Source organism: Vidua chalybeata, chromosome Z (genome assembly GCF_026979565.1).
Source record: "Vidua chalybeata isolate OUT-0048 chromosome Z, bVidCha1 merged haplotype, whole genome shotgun sequence".
NCBI lineage: Eukaryota > Metazoa > Chordata > Aves > Passeriformes > Viduidae > Vidua > Vidua chalybeata.
In genome coordinates this window covers 48,275,506-48,297,452 of record NC_071570.1, presented here as the reverse complement: position 1 = coordinate 48,297,452, position 21,947 = coordinate 48,275,506, and the positions used below count along the sequence as shown (strand labels likewise).

Genomic DNA, 21,947 nt, shown 5'->3' with positions numbered 1-21,947 from the left:
CAGCACATGCAGGATGGAGGGAGACTGACAGAAAATGGGTAACAAGGGGATTTAGTAAGAAGGCCAGGTGTACCTTAAGAAAAAGCAGTGTATTTCTGGTATAATTCAAGCACACATGTGACCCCACATAACTTTTCTGAGAAAAAAAAAAATTGACTCATTCCTTGCTCTGTCATGAAATGAATGAATACAGAGAGACTTTCTTGCTCTATTATTTGGGAATTGTTCCTGTGTAACTCAAAAGACTGCTTTGCCTCCTGCTGCTCATCATCGTATTATTTACTCAGTTGCTGTCAAACCTATTTAGATTGTACCCTCATGCCACTTCAAAAGCTGACATGGATTTTCATTGAAGAATAAGTTACTTAAACCAGCATTTGAACTAGAAAAAGAAAAATAAATATTAAATTTTATCCATAGGCTTCTTATAGAAAAAACAAAGCTTCCAACACAAGTTTGGAAGTAGAAGAATCTGCACAATAATTACTCTCCAAGAATCTAGTACAGTTACGATTCAGTCCAAAAATGCAGCTCATGACCTGACAACAAGTTGCCCTGAGCCAAATATGCCTTTTCTTACTGTTTCCCCTGCACTTACATAGAGTAGTTTTGTGTCTGCACATGCTGAAGACTCAGTCCCAGAAGATTTTCAGGCTTATTGAAAAAAAAAAAAAAAAACTGTGGGAGAACTAATCTAAGATCATGGCACTAAAGAAAAAAAAAAATCCAGCAGTGATCAACTAATTTGATTTACAATTATTATTATTATTATTTATGCATTTTTTAAAAATTTGTTCCAATGCAACAACAAAGTAGTAGAAAGCCGAGGAAAGATGTAGCAGATGCAGCAAAGCAGCTAGTACCTATAGTCCTGTGAGAAGGTATATGAGTCCAGAATACGGAGTTCATGGAACGGCTGACGTCTCATGAGAAAGCCATTGCTTACACCAGCTAAGACCTCCAAGATGCTTAGCACAGTACAACACCAAAAAATGTACAGCATGGCAAAACACAACTGGTCTTCCAGCTTCTTTAGACAGCCTTCCTCAGAAAGCTGCTCCACATGGCCTAAGTCTCCCCTGCAGTGAGAATGCTTCTCCTTACAGCAGCTTTTAGGGACACAAGCTGGATGATACGAAGATGATGCCTTTAGCCAGTCTTTGTAGTTGTGGACCCCACAACACTGCAGCTTCCTCTGTATCACATCCACAGCACTGTTTCCAGGATCCTGGGAGCATGTCCAGTTGTGCTGGTGAACAAAGTAATCCATAGCACTTTCCAGCTGAGAAGCTGTCCTAACACAGTAGGAATGTGCCAGAGCTGCTGAAGACACTTCTAAGCAAAGAAGGAGCAACAGCAAATACATGAGAATCCCTTGCTGATTGCGGGAACACTTAACAGAAATAGAGACAGCCAAAACTCCAGTAGGCAGCAATGTAAGTGCAGTTGCAAGAGCCAGCCAACCAGGGAGAGACAAGTAAGACTCCTGAAATAAAGATCTGTAGTTCTTGAACATCAGGATCACTGAAACTCCACCAAACATCTGAGCTGCAGCAGTACCCCAGAAGATGAAGCCTAGGAACCCCAGCAGAGATCGAGCAAAGGACCTAAGGTAGGCATCCTCATAGCACCACAAAAAACACAGAACCCTCACAGCCCTAACCCTCCTCATTCTGCTCACACCAGCTAACCCTCATCATCAACATTTAAGAGGCTTCAACACCACTTATCCAGGTGCAGTAGATGACATCTCTACCTAAAAGCAATTTGCATGAGAGCAACTCTGATAAGGCTCCTTAGGACAAAGACTATGCCCTGCATTAGCTTAACCACATGCTGCTGCTGCTGCAGCTTGCTCAGCACAGCATGCAGAAACCAGGAAGCTGGTTGTGCCCAGCTTGCTGCGGAGGTTCCCTTACACTGCTGTCATTGGATATCATGTCATTGGAGACATCTGCACTTGAAGGAGGACAGCTGGAAGAAGGCTGCACTCCTTTCATATGTGGAAGACCTAAATGCAGAGGAATAGTGGTAGCCAGCACTGCTTGTTCAGATTACTTGGACTGCCCAATTCTCCAGCAGTAGCCAGGATGGCAACAAATGTGCAAGTCAGAGCCATCAACAAATGGATGGTTTAAGCAGAGCTATTCAATAAGGAATCTCCATAGGTGATACTCACCTAGACTCATTATCCTCCTCAACACCTTCATCATTCATTCAGTGTTTTAAAGGCCATAATGATGTTCATAATATTCTGCCCTTTTTTACTCAGCAAGACTTCTCTGTAGATAGCTTCAATTACTGAAGACACCTGGATGAGAAATCCCTGCCATTTCACACTTTTCCTCCTCAACTTGCCTTACCAGTGATTTGACTGACTGCTGTAATGACTGAATACAACAGGCAGTAAGTGCTATATTAACTTTTCCTTGTGTGTAAAGAAACTGAATTACACACCAGCTAAATCACTTCGCAACAATAACAAAGGGAATTGATGCCACTTATCAGCATTATCAGCAGAATATTATTGCTCAAACTTGTGGTACACATGAGCCATGCAGGATTGGAAACCCGCATAAATCTTGCCACAGGTGCCAGGAAGGCAGATCCCAAGCCCAGCAGTGATTCTGTAATCATCCTGATGAAGTCCCTTAAGGTCTTTTGTTTCCCAAGACATAGAGAAAGACTAATGCAACATACATAAGGGAGAATACAAAGAGATGATCCTCATTTTCAGAAACATGAGCACCTGCAAACTTGACAGAAAATCAGAATAATTTGGTGCTCAGATCCCTGGAATCCTGTTAAAGTCTCAGCAAGCCTGATGATCCCACATCTGCCAGACATTTTACAAGAACCTATTGCTTATATATACACTATGCATATACAGATGTTGGATGGAGTCCCATCAAAATCTCTTTTTATATATCTCTTTTTATATGCTGTACAAACAAGTTATTAAGGCAAATTATTTTGGAATGAGATAAATTGCTTTTATTATTTTTAATCTTTTCATTAACAGTAATTAGTATGCAGCGATTAACTTGTTAAATATTAACAAAATCCTTCTTTCAAAGCTGCTCCTGAATGTATGTCTTCCTTCTCTGATGTCTATGTCTGTCCTCTCTCCTGTTCCACGTGCTGCTAACCCCCAGCTCTCCTGCTGTGTTGGTTTTCCTGTCATTCACTTATTGTCTTGAATGCTTTTTTCTCTGATTTCTGTCTTTGGCATCAGAGAGACAGGGAAGGGGGACAACAGAATTCTCCCTCACATCTGTACACGCATGGAAGCTACATTGATTTGTTTCCACAATGCAGAAAAAAATTATCAGAAAAGTGTGAGGAAACACAACAGAAAATACTATGAGGAGTATCAACTACTGTGTCTTAGTTTGCAAGCTTTGTGAAAAAAAGCATGTCAGCCTGCCTCTTTTCCTTTCTGCCTTCTCCCATGCCCATAAAGCTAAATGAGATAATAAGAAATGAGTTATTACTTACTTTTAGCTTATTCTACATATCTGTTCGTGGCAGAACAGATCTAGAGATCATATGGTCTAGAGATCATACCTGATCACCAGTTCAACACGGGAATCAGAAGCACCAACAGTAAACACTGACTGGGAGCCAGTCCCCAGGTGAGAGGTCTCAGTGTCCTTGGGAGATATAGAGCACACACAGCAGCTGAAGAGGAAATTGCAGCTGTGGGGATTAATATTGGCAAGTTATCTAAAACCCCTCACCCTCTTTTTGCTATGCAATGCATAGGCACTCAGACAAAGAAAGCTTCTGCTCAAAAAGGAAGATGAAGGACAATAAAGACAGAATTGGTCCCTGAAGTAACCAAAAGACTAACTGGAACCCTCAATAGCACTGCCTTTGTGATAAGTCATTTTACCTGTGTGTGTGGACAAAAGCTTGAAAGCTTAGCGAGCAAAGCTATCCATGAGGAGACTGTAATGTGACAAAGAGAATATAGGTATGACAGAATAGGAATGCTCCTCTGTTTTCTTTACAGTGGTAAACAGCACAACATGATAAATGCTGTCCCTGTTTTCTCTGAAGTTGTTTCTGCTTATGAACTGATGAGTATTGAAATTCAAATATGGGTGTAACAGATAATATACCACAGATAAACTATTTTCTGAATGTCAAAAGTTTTGGTTTTTAATATTTTGTTGTTGTTGTTGTTGTTTGTTTGTTTGATGGTTTGTTTTGGTTGTTTTTTGATTGGTTGGTTGGTTTTTGGTTTTTTTGGTTTTGGTTTTGGTTTTTTGGGGGGTTTTTTTGTTTGTTTGTTTGTTTGTTTTTGTTTTTGTTTTTTTAATTCACTGCTCTAGAAAGCTATAACTGACATTGAACAGCTCTGATGTGCCCAGAAGGTCAAAGAGGCTCATTCCATCTGGCTCCAGGAGTGGGACCAGAGAGCCATCAAGTCAACCTTGTGTTTGTGCAGTGTAGGCAGCTGACTAAACTCATTTTGGATGACACAAGTTGTCATACAGATTGATCAGGGAGCACAGCTGAGCTGTAAGAGGCAACAATTCACATCAAGATGGCCAGCTAGTCTGTTCAGGCTTGTGTGAATAAGACAAAGTCTAGAGGTGACCATGGTATCAGGGTATAGCTACACAAGTCCATCTTAGAATCATAGTCACATAATAGTTTGGGTTGGAAGGAACCTTATAAATTATCTAGTTCTAGTCCCCCTGCCACAGGCAAGAAACCTTTCACAAGACAATCTTCTAAGCTTCATACAGGCCTCCTATAAAAAGAGACAGGATCTCAAAGCCAAACCCTCAGGAACTACTCTAGGTGTCCGAGTGGCACAGACAAACCCCAAAGTTGCCTCTGTAAAATAGCTGCTACTTCCCCTGTAACCTATGTACAGATGAAGATGTAGATGGTGAAATTAAAGCACTCAGAAGGAGGTTTGTTTTGAGAGTTTTGAGCATTTTTAAAGGCCTTGTTAGATTAAGGCACACACAGCATAAGATATGCCTTTAAAACCATTCTGAAAAACAGAGTTTCCTCTGCTCTACTTTTAAATTAAGTTTCCCCGCTACTACACACCTTCTTTACACCTCCACTGGGTGGAAGCTGGTGTATGACCCAGTTGGGCTGGCAAATCCAGAAAAAGTGTAAATGGATATCAGTGGTATTACTCCTCCTTTCACTGGTCCAAATCCTGTCTACTGGCGTTGGCAGTACATCATTCCCAAGACAAAAAGAATTCACACACACTTTTTCCATTTTCCAAGAAAAGTCCTGAATAAAAACAGGATTGAAGAAATGGTACTTTGTAAAACCTTCAAAAATTAAGAAAGGGCTGAATATCATGAAATTCAAGTCACCTTGACATTTAAAGTATTTTATGACTTGGTTTTCATTGATTTCAACCATCACTAGCTACAATATTACTCATGTGAATGCAGTGCTCTCATTTGTGTTTGAAAACATATGCAAGGTTTCTGGGCATTTTCTGAAGTTATAAAAAGACTTTTAATTTTAAATATAGGCCCTTTAACAGTTAACTCATAAAAATAGCTGACAGATTTTTCTTTAGGGAGGAAGTGAGGAGTGCCTGTATACATTATCTGGAAGCTATGAAGATCTGACAAAAGGCTTACACTTGTCAGAACTTCTCGTGAGTAAAGTTTGTTCTTTGTGTCTCCTCAGAAAATGGAATCCATTTCAATTTCAAAGAAGACTTTCATGCAATATTGGGCTGGAGCCCTTCTGGGCCAGTTTTGTATTGCATGTGAAAACTCAGGCAGATCTCAGAAACATGTAGCATTCTACTTGTGAACTTTTGCCCAACTAGTGAATGAATCTAATTGCACCACCATAAAGCAGCAAGATGTGAATAAAAATTTGGAAATATTTTTTTCATATTGATACTATAAAATCTATATACATTACCTGATACAGGTCTTTCAAATTAATTTTCTGATATATCTTAAGATCAGTCAGTCTCAGCATCCTAAATTACAGAGGTACTTTTACAAGTGTTGCCTTTGGACACTCTGTTTACCAGAGAATGTAAGTCCATTAATGCTCTTTGAGCTCCAAAAATTTCAATCTTAAGTTATCAGGGTTTATTACAATATGGAAACTTGGATTCCAATGTTTATCCCATGAGGTAAATCTAGATGAGTATCAGTTTTTTCTTGAGAGCAGTGCAGCAGTGATGCACTTGTTTGAGTGTTATTGAATCCTGTACTCAAACTAGGTTGTAGAGGAGAGATTCAGCATGATCACATGCAAAAAATTCTTGATTACATTTTCACTTGAGCAGCAATTTAGGATTAAAAAAAAAAAAAGCCATTGTAGCAGCAATGATGTTATGAGCATAGGACTACTTCTGAAGTACTTGTTCTGTCCAAAGACACATACAGCAACTTCTTTAAATTGAAAGCATTGGATTATGTTGGTGTGAGCAGCTTGCAGACCGCTTTAGAACTGTAATGGGAGCTCACAGAAAAGAATGGAATGTGTGCAGCTTGTGCTTCATTAACTCATTGGTAATATTTTGCAGGGTGTAGGTTCTTCTTGTGAATTACTGAATCCTTCTTTAGCTCATTGACTGGGGAGAAAAATCAATTAAAATATTAATTTTAGTTTAATCTGAATAATTGTTTAAAGGTCACATTTTCCATCAAGAAAGATATTAGCAAAGAATGGTTTCAGCCTACAAGACAGCTGAAAATTTAGCCAACTGAAAGTAAAAGGAGTATTTGATAGGGTCCTTGTCTCTTTTTACTGGCATAGTAGTAAGTATATCTGTATCAAACATAATGTTCATCTCATACCAGGTTTTATAGTGACTATACAAGAGAATTTATTTTTATTACCTTTTGTAAGTCATTGTATGAGCATATAAAATGTCAACTTTGTCAGAATTAGTCTTACAGCACATTTCAAAGAAATGGAACCAATTTTAATGTGATTTTTATGTATCTCCATTCAGATGAAATGCAGGTTTTAGAGGAAAAAAAATCAAAACCAAAGATATATGCAATTTATTTCTGTGCTCTATTTCTATTTCCAATCTCTCCACCAAACAATTGTCTTCAAGAGGTATTCTGCATTTAAATGGAGATGCTGTCATTGACATAGAAAGGATCTATTATTTTGAAAATCATACAAGCATCTAAATACAAAAAAAAAAAAAAAAAAAAAAAAAAAAAAAAAAAAAAGGCAAATAAATGAAAATATATTTGAACATGGAATGCAAAAACACATTTGAGGGAGAAAATGTGAATGCATTCCAGTACCAGCAATGATATCTCTGCTGACTTCTGGACCAATAACAAGTAGAACAACTTGGCATTGTCTTGGTAGGAGCAATTTTATTTTATTTCAGAATTTCGGTAGTCATCAAAACTTAATTTTTGAGCCCAACTGCTAGGGAATCAGGGGCCTTTTCAGAGGTTCCCATAATGCTGAAGTCCAGCTAGGTCTACAAAAAAATATTCCAGTACTCTAGAAACAGCTTACCCTTTCCCACAGCATCTTGATGGGTGTGGTTATTGTTACCCAAGCATCTTCTTCAGCACCTTCTAGCAGACCTGGGCTCCAGGATATGTTCTGCTTGAGAAAGCCCAGATGGCTGTCTTGCCTACAGCACAGTGTGAGGAAATTTTCCACAGTACAGATTATGGTCCTGATGGAGTAATTGCTCCAGCATGAATATCCATGCCAGTATAAACCAAGACATATAAGTATTCCCATTGTCAACAGTCAGAGACTCAGTGTGAAGCTGAGGGGTGACAAGGGAAGAAAGGATTTGTAGGAAAAACTGTGAGTAGGTTTAGACAAATTCCATTCAATGTTGCTGCCAATGAAACACACAGTGATGAAGAGCACAGTTGCTGAATCAGGATAAAAGCTACCAAAAATATTCAAAAAAGAAAAAGCATTAACTGTATTTTTCATCTTTAATCCCCTTCCAAAACTTATTTGGGTGCTCTCTATAACAGAATAAGATAATTTCCATTTCTCTGATTGGCATTGCAGAAGCAATCACTCAGGACTGAATAGGAAATTGCTCCATTATCTTGGTGGTAACTATGGTTTTCCTTTTGCAGAGAGCTTAGTGCCAGATTACTGAGGGCTACCATGAGCTTTCGTCCAAAATAAAGCAATTAGGTATTACCTAAGTTTTCATTCCTACCACCACCCAGTCATTGAGCACAAGGTGATGCAGTGCCCATGACATTCAGGGAAACTCATGTTTCATGCTGATGGGAGGGTAACCTTGCAACTCCTTGTACACATTTCTCCTCCCTCAATATTCATTTTCAGGTGGAGGATTGGAGAAATATCGGAGTGGTACAGGCATAAGAAGCATCACGGGTAGAAATCCACTACTTTAGGAAATCAAATAGCCATTTTTGACAAATGATCAGGCACAAATAGACAAAATAGGCAGTTAGGCAGAAATGTTTATTATGAATCCTAGTTGTGGAGAATTTTCACAAAGTGTGAAATTTTAGGCAGAGAATCTTTCAGAAGTATCTACTCTGGTCTAAAATCCTTAGTGTGTGGGCCAGAGCATTCAAAGGGAGGTGAACAGTGCAATTTCACTTCACTGGCAGCCATGTGGGCCTCCAAATGCAAATGGAGAGGAAGTCCATTTAACAGCAGTCCCCAGAGTCATGGAGGGAGGCAGAATGTCAGGAGCAAGACAAAGGTTCTACCTGCGCCCTGAAAGCTACAGCAATGATGGAGGTGACCAGAACAGCATCATTTTCTCCACATGCCTTGCTGACATATTTCACCATCAATATGTTAATTTCAGAAACAAAATGGTATTTACAGACCTGTCAGCAAGTGGAATGCATAAGAAATTTTTTGCAGGCACTTAATAAGAGCTCCAGTTTCCAGAAAACATGGGATTCAAAGGGAGTGGAGCCAACAGAAACTTCTGCAAAGACATTTTGCAGAGGAGCAAGGGGCAACAGCTGAGACCATGGACCTTCCTAGATTAGCTTTGGCACAGATTGGCTCTCAGTGTCTTCCCTTTCCCTGCGTACAGAGGCTGTGCAAAATGCTTTCCTCCTGTGCAAAATGCTCAAAGAAAGATAGGACATACTCCAGAGGAAAGTGGAAACAAATTCTTCTATGTTCATGGCATTCCTAATAGGAACAAGCCACTCTTACTCAAATAATTCAAGTCTTTCTCTGTCCTGGCTGTTCGCCAAGTGGCAGCCCCGTTCATTTTAACATTAAAATGTAGTGTTGCTCAATTTGTCTTGTATAAGTGCCACTTTGACAAATGCTTTTGATAAGCCTTAAAAATACTGAAATAGAACATGGAATGATGACATTGCCCTGACCAACATGGTAACTGCAGCATTTGCTTTTGTTCTCCCCAGCTGCACGCAGCTCTTGGGAGCCCGGCTGTGGCGTAGCTTCCATGTGCTGCCGGGGTTTTCTGCCCGTGCTGTTCCCGGACATGGCTACCGTGTCCCGGGCGCGTGGGCTGGCCAGCTGCCGTTACCGTCTGCTAGGGATCCAGCAAAGAAGTAAGGAATTTGTCCATTTACTCCGCGCTGGGCTGGAACGGTTTATTGGTCACGTGGCGCAGTTCAATGAAAAGACGCAACCTCTCCTGGCACTCGCATGGGAGAAAATGGCGCCTGGGTGCCAGCGGGGTAGGATTTTATGGAGGGGCGGGGCGAGAGGATCCATGGCCTCCCGTCCAATAGAGGCAGCTGCCTTGGCAGTGATGTCAGCAACAGCGACCAACCAAGACGGCACTGGGGCGGTTCCTGGGCCCCACGGCTAGTGGGGATGTGGCATCAGGGAGATTGGCAGGGAACTCTCTGGCAAGGATGGGGAGTGTCTGCCGGAGTGATGGGGGTAAGCTCCAATAGCACGCAGCTAGGAGCAAACAACTGCGGGGAGGGGAAACACGGGGGATGCGCGGGATTGCAGAACTTGGCTGTCTAACATAAATTAACAACCCCTAATCTAAACCTGAACCCCAGGATGCAAGAGGTAACAACCATTGATGAAAATCACAGTGTTTCTTTAGATTTACAAACACTGAAAAAAAGGTAAAATCTACTAAATACACATGCATTCTAGGTTTGTATATGTTCAGTGCAGATAATTAACTGCTTTATTTGTAAAAAATGCTTATGCAATTTACCAGACAGGAATATCTTCTTTTTAATTAAAAATATATTCAGTATTGCACAGGTCAGATTCCAGAAGAATGGCAACTGTGGTTTTGGGTTCACCATGTTTCAATATTATTCTTTCAATAAGTAATGGTGAAATGCTTGCTAGTGGCTAGTAGTAAAACTTATTATAAAAATACATTGTCCTTGCAAATAAGTAGATCTCAGATACTATGATCCATGCCTCTGTTTCACACTGCCCCTCTGGACAAATTTGCAGGTAGCAGTAAAAAGTAGAACTCAATTGAACAAAACATTCAGGTGCCACAGATTTGAAAGCAGCAGGAATAGAAGGCAATAAAATGAGCTTTGATAAATGAAAAAGCCTGCACTCAGACAGAAATAAGAACAAGCACCTGACGACACAGAGATAACCCAGCAGCCAAAACTGGCACATTAAAACAGACCTACTGGTTTTCTCAGTCATGTCCTCGTACTTTCAAGTGACTCTGAGAAGGCAGACTGTAGAAAAAGATACAGGTGAAAAGTCAAAGTAAACTGGAATACTACCAAGGATTTCAGAGTTGGCAAAAAGGGTCCAGGCTAAGATTCTTTACCCTATAGAAGAAATTCTTTATGAAAAATGAAATTTGAAGGCTATCGGTTAATAAACATAATAAATATTAAGACTTCTTCTTGCCTAGAAAGTGAATAATTTCATGAACTTAAGTAGGACTTGAAATCATAGCCTAGGATTTCAGATTGCAGGGGGGAAGAAATAAAATTTTTTGCAAGAATTTTTTAAACATTTCAGGGAAATTCCAGCAATATTTAAAAAAAAAGTTACTTTTTACTCATTTTACTGAAAGACTTTGATTTAAGAATTATCTTTAATTTCAAGAATCTTTTAAAAAGTACTTTATGTATTATTATATAATTCAGAACAATGTGCTTAAGGGACTGGAACAGTATTCTTCAACAGTCTCCCTAGAGAATTTCAAGGTATCTTGCTTGTAAGGTATCTTGCTTGCAAGGTATTTTTTTTTTCCTGAACCAAAATGAAATAAGCTTTTCCAAAAAAAAAAGAGTAGAGAGTACACTGGCAGTGAAAAAAAGACATTAAAATACCCATCATTTTAAAGGGGGGAGGAAAGAAGATTTCTATGCATGTTTCCCTCTTCTGACCTAGATCTCATCCTGCCTCACTTTTGCAAAACCTCCTACACTCTTTAAGAATGGAGAAACTGGTTCCACAACTAGGCTCAATTGCTCTTATTTTCAAGGTAAATGCAGCTGAAATTTTTGAAGCCTTTCTGATCTCTCTGTAGACAGAAACATGTATCTTAAACAGATGTGTACGAACACATCCAGAAATGTTCCCTAGAGAATATATGCATAAAAGAACTAGCAGTTACCCACATTAAGTTAATGAGTTTTAATACTTTTCATACCCAGTAATCCTGACATATGAACCTGTAAAAAAGACAGTCTCTTCCTAGTGGTCTTTTGTGTAAGGAAGAAAAAATCCTAAAAACCTTTCATTATCAATGCAGTTGGCTGAATAACTTCACAATAATGTCTGAAGAAAAGTGGAAAGACAGCTTTCCAAACCCCTGCTAGGTAATTAAATATATGCTTGGTTATACAGCAAGTATTCTGAAATGACACAAAATCCTATGAAGTCAAAATAAGAGCTAGCCTGCACATGTTTGTTTAAATCACCTCACATCAGGTAAATTTAAAGTCCTTAATCTAAATATATATATGTACTGCCATTTTAGATAGTAAACTGCTGAATAGTCCACACTGACAAAGCTGGAAAAAGTATAAATGGGACTAAAAGCCTGAACAATACTAAACCATTCGTTTATCAGCAAGGATGTAAGAAATGAATATTCATGCAATGGAAAATATTTTTATGAATAGATTAACAGGTGGAGATAGGTGCTTGCTTTTGAATTTAATTTTCACTCTTTCTTAAATGAAAGAATAAATCATATCAATGCAAACTGCTTAGAATGGATTTTACTTGAATTTGAATAGCTGCAAAAATTGACATATTAAGTAAGGTTCACTTTATAAAATGGGTAGTTGAATGGGCAGTTGAATAAAGGAACCTTTAATTTGAAATATATCCTTTTTAAAAATATATATAATAAAAGTAATTTAGGGCAATACCTTAGCTTAGGTTGTGTGCGGTTTGTCTAGAAATCTTGTTTTGGAGGATTTTTCTTTTTTCTTTTCCCTCTGATTTACTCATGTTGAACATGAATAAAGCCAGTATAATATCAGTAATACCAATAAAAATAATAATATACAATCAAGTAACAAAAGGTAATCCAGGGCTCAGCCCTGGAAGTTTTCCTAAATTTGCAGTTACTTTTTCTGTATTTTTTTAATAATTTTTGGGTGACAGAAAAAAGGAAAAGTTGCATATAAAGGAGATAGGAAATGTTACCACATAGTCTACCCCAAGCATATTGTCATCATAGTGAATAAAGAGAAAAAGAAATGAAGGTTTGTTTTCTGACTTCTTAAATTTATAGTTAATGCATCAGGACCTGCCACATAATAAACCAAATACTTTTAAACAGAGGATGACTGGATTTAAGTTATAAATTATTTTTAACATGTACCTATTACTTTAGGTAAATAATCTCAGGGAAGTACTGGCAGAAGGTGACCTGCTAATCACAAAGAATATAAATAGGATTTAAATAACTCATAAGTAAGAGTTAAATATCTCACTCCTTCTAAAGACTTTCAGGGTAGGGAAAAGGGAACGGAACTCAGTAACTCAAACAAGAGAATGGATCCTGAAGATATGTGGGAAAGTTTAAGGGAAGATTATCTGCAAAACTTGGCTGCAAGCATGAGCTTTAGGAAGGACAAACTACAAAAAAAAAAAAACCCTTTGCTACCTTTTGAACTGCTCAGAGATTTCCTTAAGCAGTAATGATAAGAACTAAGTTATTCTGTACATAAAGGCAGGCAAGAAAAAGAAGGCTGATCTTTTACCATCATTGACATAATTCCACTTCCAATCTTTGTGTGCCTTTAAGACTGTGTATTTTCATGCCAGATATTCTTTTTCAAATCTCATGGCATTGTGTTCGATAGCCTTTAAGTTCACTTGACTTCTTAGGTGAACATAATAGTCCTTGTCATCAGGTATGTGTCTGCACCAACGTTCTGATTTGCCTTCATAAGAAACTTAAACATGGGAGAAACACAAGCTCTGCTAAGCCTCACCAGTAACGTGTTTGCTTTGGATAGCCAGGATTATGGCTAGAAAGAGCATCACCAATGACACAATCACTTGGGATTTTGGTCCTGCTGTGATACTGTTGAACAAATATTGCTATGCAACTAAAATAAAAATAATCAAAACATTTTTCAAGGAGCTTACTTTCTTTGCATGTCAAGCTCATACTAAAACACTTGTGACTGTGTGCAAGATTTAGGCTGAGTCACATCCCCTTTATGCATGGGTTGACATTTACCTCATAGACATTTATCTGGGCAATGGCTGCCCCACTCATAAAAGAAACAGTTATTGAATATTTGTGGCTATTTACTGTTGTAAGAACAGGTAACCCTCAGAAGAAGCCCAGTTCCAGACTGCACTTTGTCTTCACTTGTAAGACTTCAATTTTCATACTTCATGAGCTAGATTTTATATAAAATATGCCACTGTAGTTTTTCCTGGTCTAATTTGTGTCTTTTAGATAACACACCCTCTAGTGGCCTTTTTTTATAGAAAGGACACTCATATGTGTAACATGAAAGACAACTACCTATAGCTTCATATCTTCTGTTAGTTATATACCCTACATCAACACAGAGTTAGGGATCCTTATTCATATGCTCTTTTATATGTTACCTGCATAGTTTTTTGACACTCACAATTCATTCTCACATGGAATGCTTCATTGCCTTCAGCAGTCACCCCTGGCTTTTTAAGGCAGATAAGAGAAGTGTTATTTTTATGTTGAGTTTAAACTTCGCTCTTCTACCTGCATCAAGAGAAGGAGCTTTGCAGTCATTATCAGTAGTCATAACTGCTGTAGGAAAGCGCTGGAACCCTGCAAGCAAGAGACAAATGTTACTGCAGGAGTCTGACCCTAAATCTTTCTGAGCACTGCATTTACCCTGCCCACAGTTCCCATAGACACTGTTCAATTCCTTTTGGGAGAATTGAGCCAGCCACACACCTCCCACCAGACTCCTCCACAAGAAGGAATAGACAATATTCTTCTATCAGAGAGATCATGTCTTAAATCCTAGATGAAGGACAAAAAGGAGCACTAGGGTTTGAGAAAGGTGTAAATTTAGGTCACTTTGAGAAGTGAAATTTAAAGGCCATGCTCAACCTATAAGTCTGTGAGTATTTTTACTTTTCAGGTTTGAATCTTTAAGAAAAAGCAATTGAGAAAGCACAAGCATAATATATGATGAAAAATTAGGTTTACCACTGAGACCAGTTGAGACACTTCAGAGAAGAAAACAAAAACCACAGTGCTGCAACAGAATCATTTAACTCTCCTCTTCTGTACTTGCTTATTGTTCCTAAGTCCTGCACCTTGTCTTCAAGCAGTATTTTGCCTTCACTGTCCCCTACCAGCCTCCTGCACAATTGATAGGCTCATCAATTAGGGCATGAGAGCACAGGTCTTGAAGCAATACCTTGAGACCTGCATTCCCCTCAGGCCACCTCTCTTTCCCCCCATACAGATCCAAATGAATCCACCAGTGCTTACCCCAGACTTGGTAAGCTTAGCTTTATTTAATTATGCAAGTGAAGTCAAGTTTCCCACTGGAGAGGGGAGAGAGATCTACAGTCTTGTGAAAAGAGAAACTAAGACAGACCCAGTCAGTGTATCAGAAATTACTTCTGACTTCATGTCTCCAGTTTTCACCCACAATCACCCTTCAGTGCTGCAGGCCTTGCATGGAGGCACTCCCAGATGTATTTTGAATAATTTGCTGTGCAGTGCACCACATCATTCTAATGACAATCTGCCAACTAGAGCCAATATAATATACAAGTTCAGTAAAAAAAAAAAAAAAAAAAAAAAAAAAAAAAAAAAAAAACACTGTAGGAGCAACATAGCAAAACCAATTAACTTATTAATTTGTCTGTTGTGTGAAGACATACACTAAGAAGATAGCTGGGCTGTGCTATTATTCTTAGATTTACAATTAACACATGTAAATTAATGGCAATTTCACATAACACATTGCAGAATAGTGCTTTGTATGAAGTAACTGCCATGTAACTAATCTGTACTAGTCATTAAGTCTGATAAGATACAAGCCTCTTTTGCTACTGCTCAGTCCTCACAGCTAACCTGAGATACAGCATGCAAATATTAGTTAAGGGGCACACATTTGCCGAGGAGCTGCAGCAAAGACTGCTGAAGCTGCAGCATTTGTAAGTGGACCTGGAAGAATCTTTCAATGACAGCACAAAATATTGACCAGCTTTATTTACAACAGCTTTCAGTCACTCAATACGTCCTCGTGGAAATACTAAAGAATAGATCTTTAATGCAAACAAGGCTGCAAATTCTTACTGCAAGCAAAAGAGAGAACCGTTATACATAGCTGAGTGAACCAAAAAGCCAAGAGAGAGAGTGGCCATTACTGGAGGAATTTGGAAAAGACAAACAAGTTTAACTCCTTTTTGCCTACATCAGTCAAGACCACTGTCTGACAGTGTGCCACACCAGAAAATCTCATAACACAAGCAAGACATGCTGGTGCATTTTATGTACAACCAATGCAGAAGGAGGATTGTTATTGTCACCTGCTTCACGCATTTCTGGCAAAATACGGTCATAATTTCTGTAAAGCACAGGATTATTTTGAATGCTACAAAGAGTTTAATAGTCTCTTTAAAATCTGATCTGCTACTTCCAAAATTTAACCGTAGTCACTAGATCTCAGCAAAGTTGATCAATTTATGTAGAAGTGTTGAAATTTTCCTCTTTAAGTTAGTTAGTTAAGTTAATTAAGTTAGTTAGAATCCCAGATAAAGCTGTCTTGCATCAAAGTACTTTTATGTCTTTGCAAGTCTTTTGGAGGCTTTTTCTTAAATTATGAGCTGCAACTCAAATTGCTTGGGGAAAACATAAACTCAAGATGAATTTGACCTGAAATTAATCTAGGCCTTGTTAGGTGTGCTTATATGCTCTGTGACAGACAAACCATAGTATGAAGTTCTCTGATTTCATTGGTCTACAAGCTTCAGTGGACACATAACTTGTTAGAGTCACAAAAAAAAAAATTTAAAAAAAAAAAAAATTTAAAAAAAATTCCAACACCTTTATAAACACAAACCTTAAGCAGTTTCAGCCTACTCATCATTTAATGTGGCTGATACCTAGAAAATATTGATTTGAGTATCTCTTATTTCTGTCAAATAATAATAGCTGATCCTTGAAACCATCTGATTTTTTTCATTTGAAAGCTTCTGTGAAAATTTATATTTTATATCAAAAAACACCCCTGGTTTTCTCTCTGCAGAAAACCTGCAGGAGAGGTGTTCACCACAATGTTCACTAATGCCAGAATCAAATGATGAATAAAGCATGTACCACAAGTGACAGAGCCATTCACATTCATTTGCCTTATGCTGGGAATATCTGTCTGAATTTGCACTTTCAAATTAATGTCCAGTTGTTTGTACATCATTTGTTATTGGTGTCATCTTGTAAAACATAATAGCGATTCTCAAATAGTACAAAAGCAGATGTACTGTATTTCAGTTTTAATTCTACTTATACACTCTAGAATTCAGTGTCAGTGCAGGTTAACCTTATATATTTTACAATGAAATTTTACACTAAACCAAGAAATACATCCTCACAGCTGAAAAAAGTTGTGGGTTAGAGGTGTACTCATAAATCAAGACTCAGTTCACATTAGCAGTGCAGAATGGTGCCTGAGAAATATAACATGGCCACCTAAGTTACTTGCACAGTTTGTTAAAAGACAGCCTCAAGCACATATTTAAAGCTGCTATGCTGAAATCCAAGCCAACACTTAAGGCTTTCTTGGCAGTTAATCAAAACAGGGAGAGAAGTGGAATAGGTAAAGGACTGGACACCAAGGAAAGAGCAGATTGTAAGACAAAGAGGTTAAAGAGGACTTGCCTGCTATTAACCCAGGTTACAGTCTCATTCCTCTCTCCAATCACATTGCCATTCTGCCTTCCTAAATAATGAGAAAAATTAAGATGGCTTTGCTTCAATAGTTCTTTGATTAAGGAATTTCACTTCTGAAATGAAAACAAGCCATTAGTAAAACTAAGAAAAATAAATTCTTGGAGTTTGGGGTTTTTTTAAATTATTATTTCTCACACTTTTTCATTCCTGCAAATTTCAATAAAAGCATAGAGCATGGATTCATGGGTGTAAAACCTGAAGGGAGCATTGAAATTATGTAATCCCACAGAGACCTTGCAGTGGGAGATACATAAAAAAGGAGTCAGTAAACAAAATCAGATACCTCCCATCCTCCCTTGGTACCAAGCTGAGCTGCTTTGAGGATTTAAGCTAATCAAACTAGCCATAGGATCATAAAATCGTGGAACACTTTGGGTTGGAAGGGACGCCCCCCAACATCATCTAGTTCCAAGCCATGGACATGGGACTTTCCACTTAGACCAGGTTGGTCAATGACCCATACAGCCTGGCTGTGAACCATCCATGGGATGGACATCCACAACATCTCTGGGCAGCCTGTTGCGGTGCCTTACCACCCTCACAGTAAAGAATTTCTTCCTAATACCTCATCTAAACCTTCTCTCTTTCAGTTTAAAGCCATTGCCCCTTGTCCTCTCACTACATTCCTGTATCAGAACTCCCTCTCTGGCTGCCCCCACAATATAATACACAGTGCAGAAGCACTGGAAGGGACCATCCCAAAGTAGAGGAAGAGCTGGGATGGTTTTTAAAAACATCTCATCTCATGTGCACAGTATTGCATCAATGGGAGTGGTAGCTCCTTAACTATTGTTTTTGTCCTATAAACCTGTAATCCAGCTGTTCAAAAAGTATTCCTGGAGGTGTACACTGAAATTATCATGGCCCACCTTTGGTCAGTACCTCAAGGGACCCACACAACTCATAAAGAGAGGCATGTGCTGCCCGGAGCCTATGCAGGGCAGGGGTGTGTGTGCAGCAGCTGTGTGTGCATACATGTGACTGCACCGGTGGGGTTAGATTAGACCTTCTTGGCATTTACCATAGAAGGGTCTTTGCAAATTTGTATGTGTTTCCTTTGGTTTAATAAGTGTTTGTTATTGTAGTTCATCTGTTGAGTTTCTGATATCGATCCTCAATGTACAGTTCACTAAGTTGCTGATTAATTATGTCCCACTAATACATCAATAAATCACAGCAACCTTGAGTTAGGATTTTCTACACAGCATTTCTTTCCATGTGATACTTCAGTGCCATTATGTTAATTGATGACAATGGAAGGTTTTACTCTTTGCCAGTATAAATAATGAGAAATTCTAATCTACTTCTTTGCCATCTTCAGCATATGAAACAAAACAGAAATAAAAACCTAAAATATTTATATACTAATTTACAAATAAGGTATCTAGACATCATTCATACCAATAAACCCTCATCATTAACAGACAGATGTTAATCTGAACAGAACAATGACTGCAGATCTGCTCTCATTAGTTCTCAAGCCATGTTCAGAGACGATAGGTCTAGGATTTTCTTGGGTATTGTTCTCCAACAAATATTTTTAAATATTCATAACATAAAAATAAGAAAAATAATTCTGTATTAATCTAATGGATTTATAGTTACTTTTTCATGAGAAAAAAGTTCCCCTCCTCCAAATCAGGCAAGGCTAGAAATGATGTAATTCTCTTCCCTTGACTACTTCATACAATAAGCGGTGGTTTATGTGTTGATGACGTTTCTGACCAAGCAAGAATGAGCTTTCTGACCTATCCCAAACAAAATTTGTGAAAGGGCAATGCTTCACAGGAACTCTCAAAGAGTTCCTTTCTCTTTCATCTGCTTCCACATGTGACTTCAATATTCATGTCATTACAGTTTCTCTTTTTAACAGTGCTTGTAATAATTCTGAATTTAATAATCCAGTGCTTGTAATAATTCTGAATAGCATTTTTAAGATCCATTTCTAGACTTCCACTATTGCCATTTATCTATCCAACTTCTTTCCTTATCACTATTTCCAGTTCTTCTGCACTGCTGGTGCTTACACAGCTGGATTCAGACTGCATCTTTCTATATAGCATAAAATCTCTCAAAAGACCATGAAGAAAAGGTTTTAAAGGAGTGAAATAATAACTGGAAGGAGTTTCAGAAGGTCCATAAGTAAAAGAAAGTGAGATTGCAAAGATAGCACTATCATCTGAATCCCGAGACCATGCGCAGTGGGGTAATTTCAACTGGTATGCCAGACAGAGTTATACGGCACTTGGTCAAAAGTAAAATTTAAACAAGTAAACCTGAAAATAATACAGAGACGTGTAAAGAAAAAAGCTATGAAAACTTGGTGAACATTTTCCAGGCCTACCTTTTTCCAGAATTTTCCAACAGTAAGAAAATCCTTTTTTGAAGCTGTTGCAAAATAGAAAGTCTTTGAGGAAGATGTTAAAACCTGCTAATTGATAAGATCATCCCCCTGACTGCTGATTTCTAAACCTTCTGGCATTTTGTAATGAATGGAGCAACCAGCAGAAAAAGCAGATGGATAGCTGTGCTATCATCCTTGCTGACATTGTTTTCTTCCTTTTGTGAAGATTTCAGGTAGTATATACAATTCATATTTTCTGTGACAAAGAATATCATATTCTTGTAAGTGCTGCAATGCTCACCATCAAAAAGGAAAGAAAACTAACTTACCTAAAGACTTAAGGCTGTTTTTTGACTTCTCTTCGTCACTTTTATACCACCCTGGCCTTCACTGGGTCTTCCTTGGTTTCAGTGTGATCACAGTTGAGCAACAAAAAAGGAATGCAACTGGGGGGAAGCTGGTGAGAGCTGGAGGCACAAAATGCAAAGATCAAGGACTGAGATAATAACAATTTCTTTAAAACAGAAATGAGCTAAGAAAAAGCCTGACCCAACTCACAGCCATGGCACTCCACTCCAACCAGTCCAACTGCCACACTTACTCCACTGCAAGGAGCACAGGGAAGAGAAAACTGAAGATCTATGGGCTCCCACCACACACCAGCAATCCTTGATGGTAAAAGTGTCTGTGAGCAATCACAGGGGACCACCCCGACACAAAAAATTCAGGGGAACACCCCAACACAAAAAAAAAGTTGCACTCCTGCACTTCAGTGAACCCCTGATTGTTTGAAACATGACCAAATGAGTTCTCTTTTCATCAAATCTGGGCATGAGGACATGCTCTGAAGGGGGAGACAAGCCAAGCTCTTATCCAGGGGTGAAAGAAATTTACCCAGCTCTCACTCAGTATGTTTGAGAGGCTAGAGAGGAAAGCCATGTCTTATGCTGCCATCACCAGACTTCATGGCTTGGAGGATGGTTGATATTCTTGCCTTTTGATCACAGCTCCAAGGGTCAAGCCCAGCTGCATTTTCAGAGCCCACTGCAGGTGCTTTCATTGCACAGCATAGTGCAGCACAGCACAGCACTCTAATCTCCAGATGTGCTCTCCTTTAAAGGCACTCTTCGTTTTTACTGAGGGGCAAAAGCAGCTGTCAGCACTACCTTCCCCTGGGATAGCCGTCCCACCCGTTCCAAAGGTTCCCACCCATCTCTTTCCTTGTTCCTACATATCATCAAAAAAGTCAGTATTTTCCATTGATTCCCAGTCTCACATGTCACTTCTTCCTGTAGATAGAGTAGTTGTTTTTGATTTTTGCATAATGATCAGCTAATTCAGGAGTTTCAGCTCTATATTATATTTGCTACTATCTGACCCCTATCCTGTCTGCTGTTATTCCTTTGAATTTCTGCAGTACTATAAATCCCTTCATTTGTTCTTACAATTTTGTCTTTTTCCTTTTTATTCACCATCTTTTTCTCTGTTGGTGCAGCTCCAAAATTTCTTTCTGGGCTGCTAAGTCACCTTGCTTTTCTAATGAATAGGCCAATTTTAGGGACTTTTCTTAATCCATTCTGATTCCAGACACTGATTTTTCTGATGTTCAGCACAAAATATTTCAGCAGCCTCCCACAATAATCCTAATAATAACAGGCATTCATCCTTAGGTTTCACTTCATAACACCTACAATATTCCGACAACCTCTATTATGTATTATCCATTGTTCTGTGAAATGAATGGACACTCTTCTTTCACAGGGAAGTGCCTAAAAACCCGTTTGTTTTCTACAGCATAACAGTACCTTTTTAAGATTCCCATTTTCCATCTTCCCTGCATAGAGCCTGTTTCTCTTTTGTTCTACTCTTAAACATTACACATAATAATATTCACAACCAGAACCATAAACTGTAGAGTATTTCTGCAAATCCAAGAGGTGTAGTCTGAATGATTGCTTCATGGAAGAATAAAGACCCAAAAAGTCTGGTTTATACCCCCATCCTCCCCTCTCCAGTAGAATTTTATTAAAATTAAAATAATTAGGTACCTTATAGAGAAATACGGGGTAGGAGAAGTTTAAAAAACACTCCTGTTTGGGCTATAAATGCATTAAAAGAAACCATAAAATCACTCTTTCCTATTTTGGTCTGCTGATTTCTCCATTCATACCTGGATAATCCATTCATTTCCTTTAAGGTTTAAATGACAAATTTTTTTTTTTTTAATCCAGAACTTTTTTTTTTTTT

General features: G+C 38.5%; 1 protein-coding gene across 1 annotated transcript; it reads right to left on the bottom strand.

The window, feature by feature from the left end:
• Positions 1-856: 856 nt before the first annotated feature.
• LOC128782439 (tetraspanin-3-like) lies at positions 857-1,672 on the bottom strand. Its single transcript, XM_053932802.1, has one exon. It carries the CDS (start codon positions 1,670-1,672, stop codon positions 857-859), a length of 816 nt encoding a protein of 271 aa, XP_053788777.1.
• Between the last annotated feature and the right edge of the window lie 20,275 nt (positions 1,673-21,947).

Bases quoted from the DNA above. Each gene is read 5' to 3' on its own strand.
- LOC128782439 (XM_053932802.1), bottom strand. From the start codon at position 1,672: ATGAGGAGGGTTAGGGCTGTGAGGGTTCTGTGTTTTTTGTGGTGCTAT.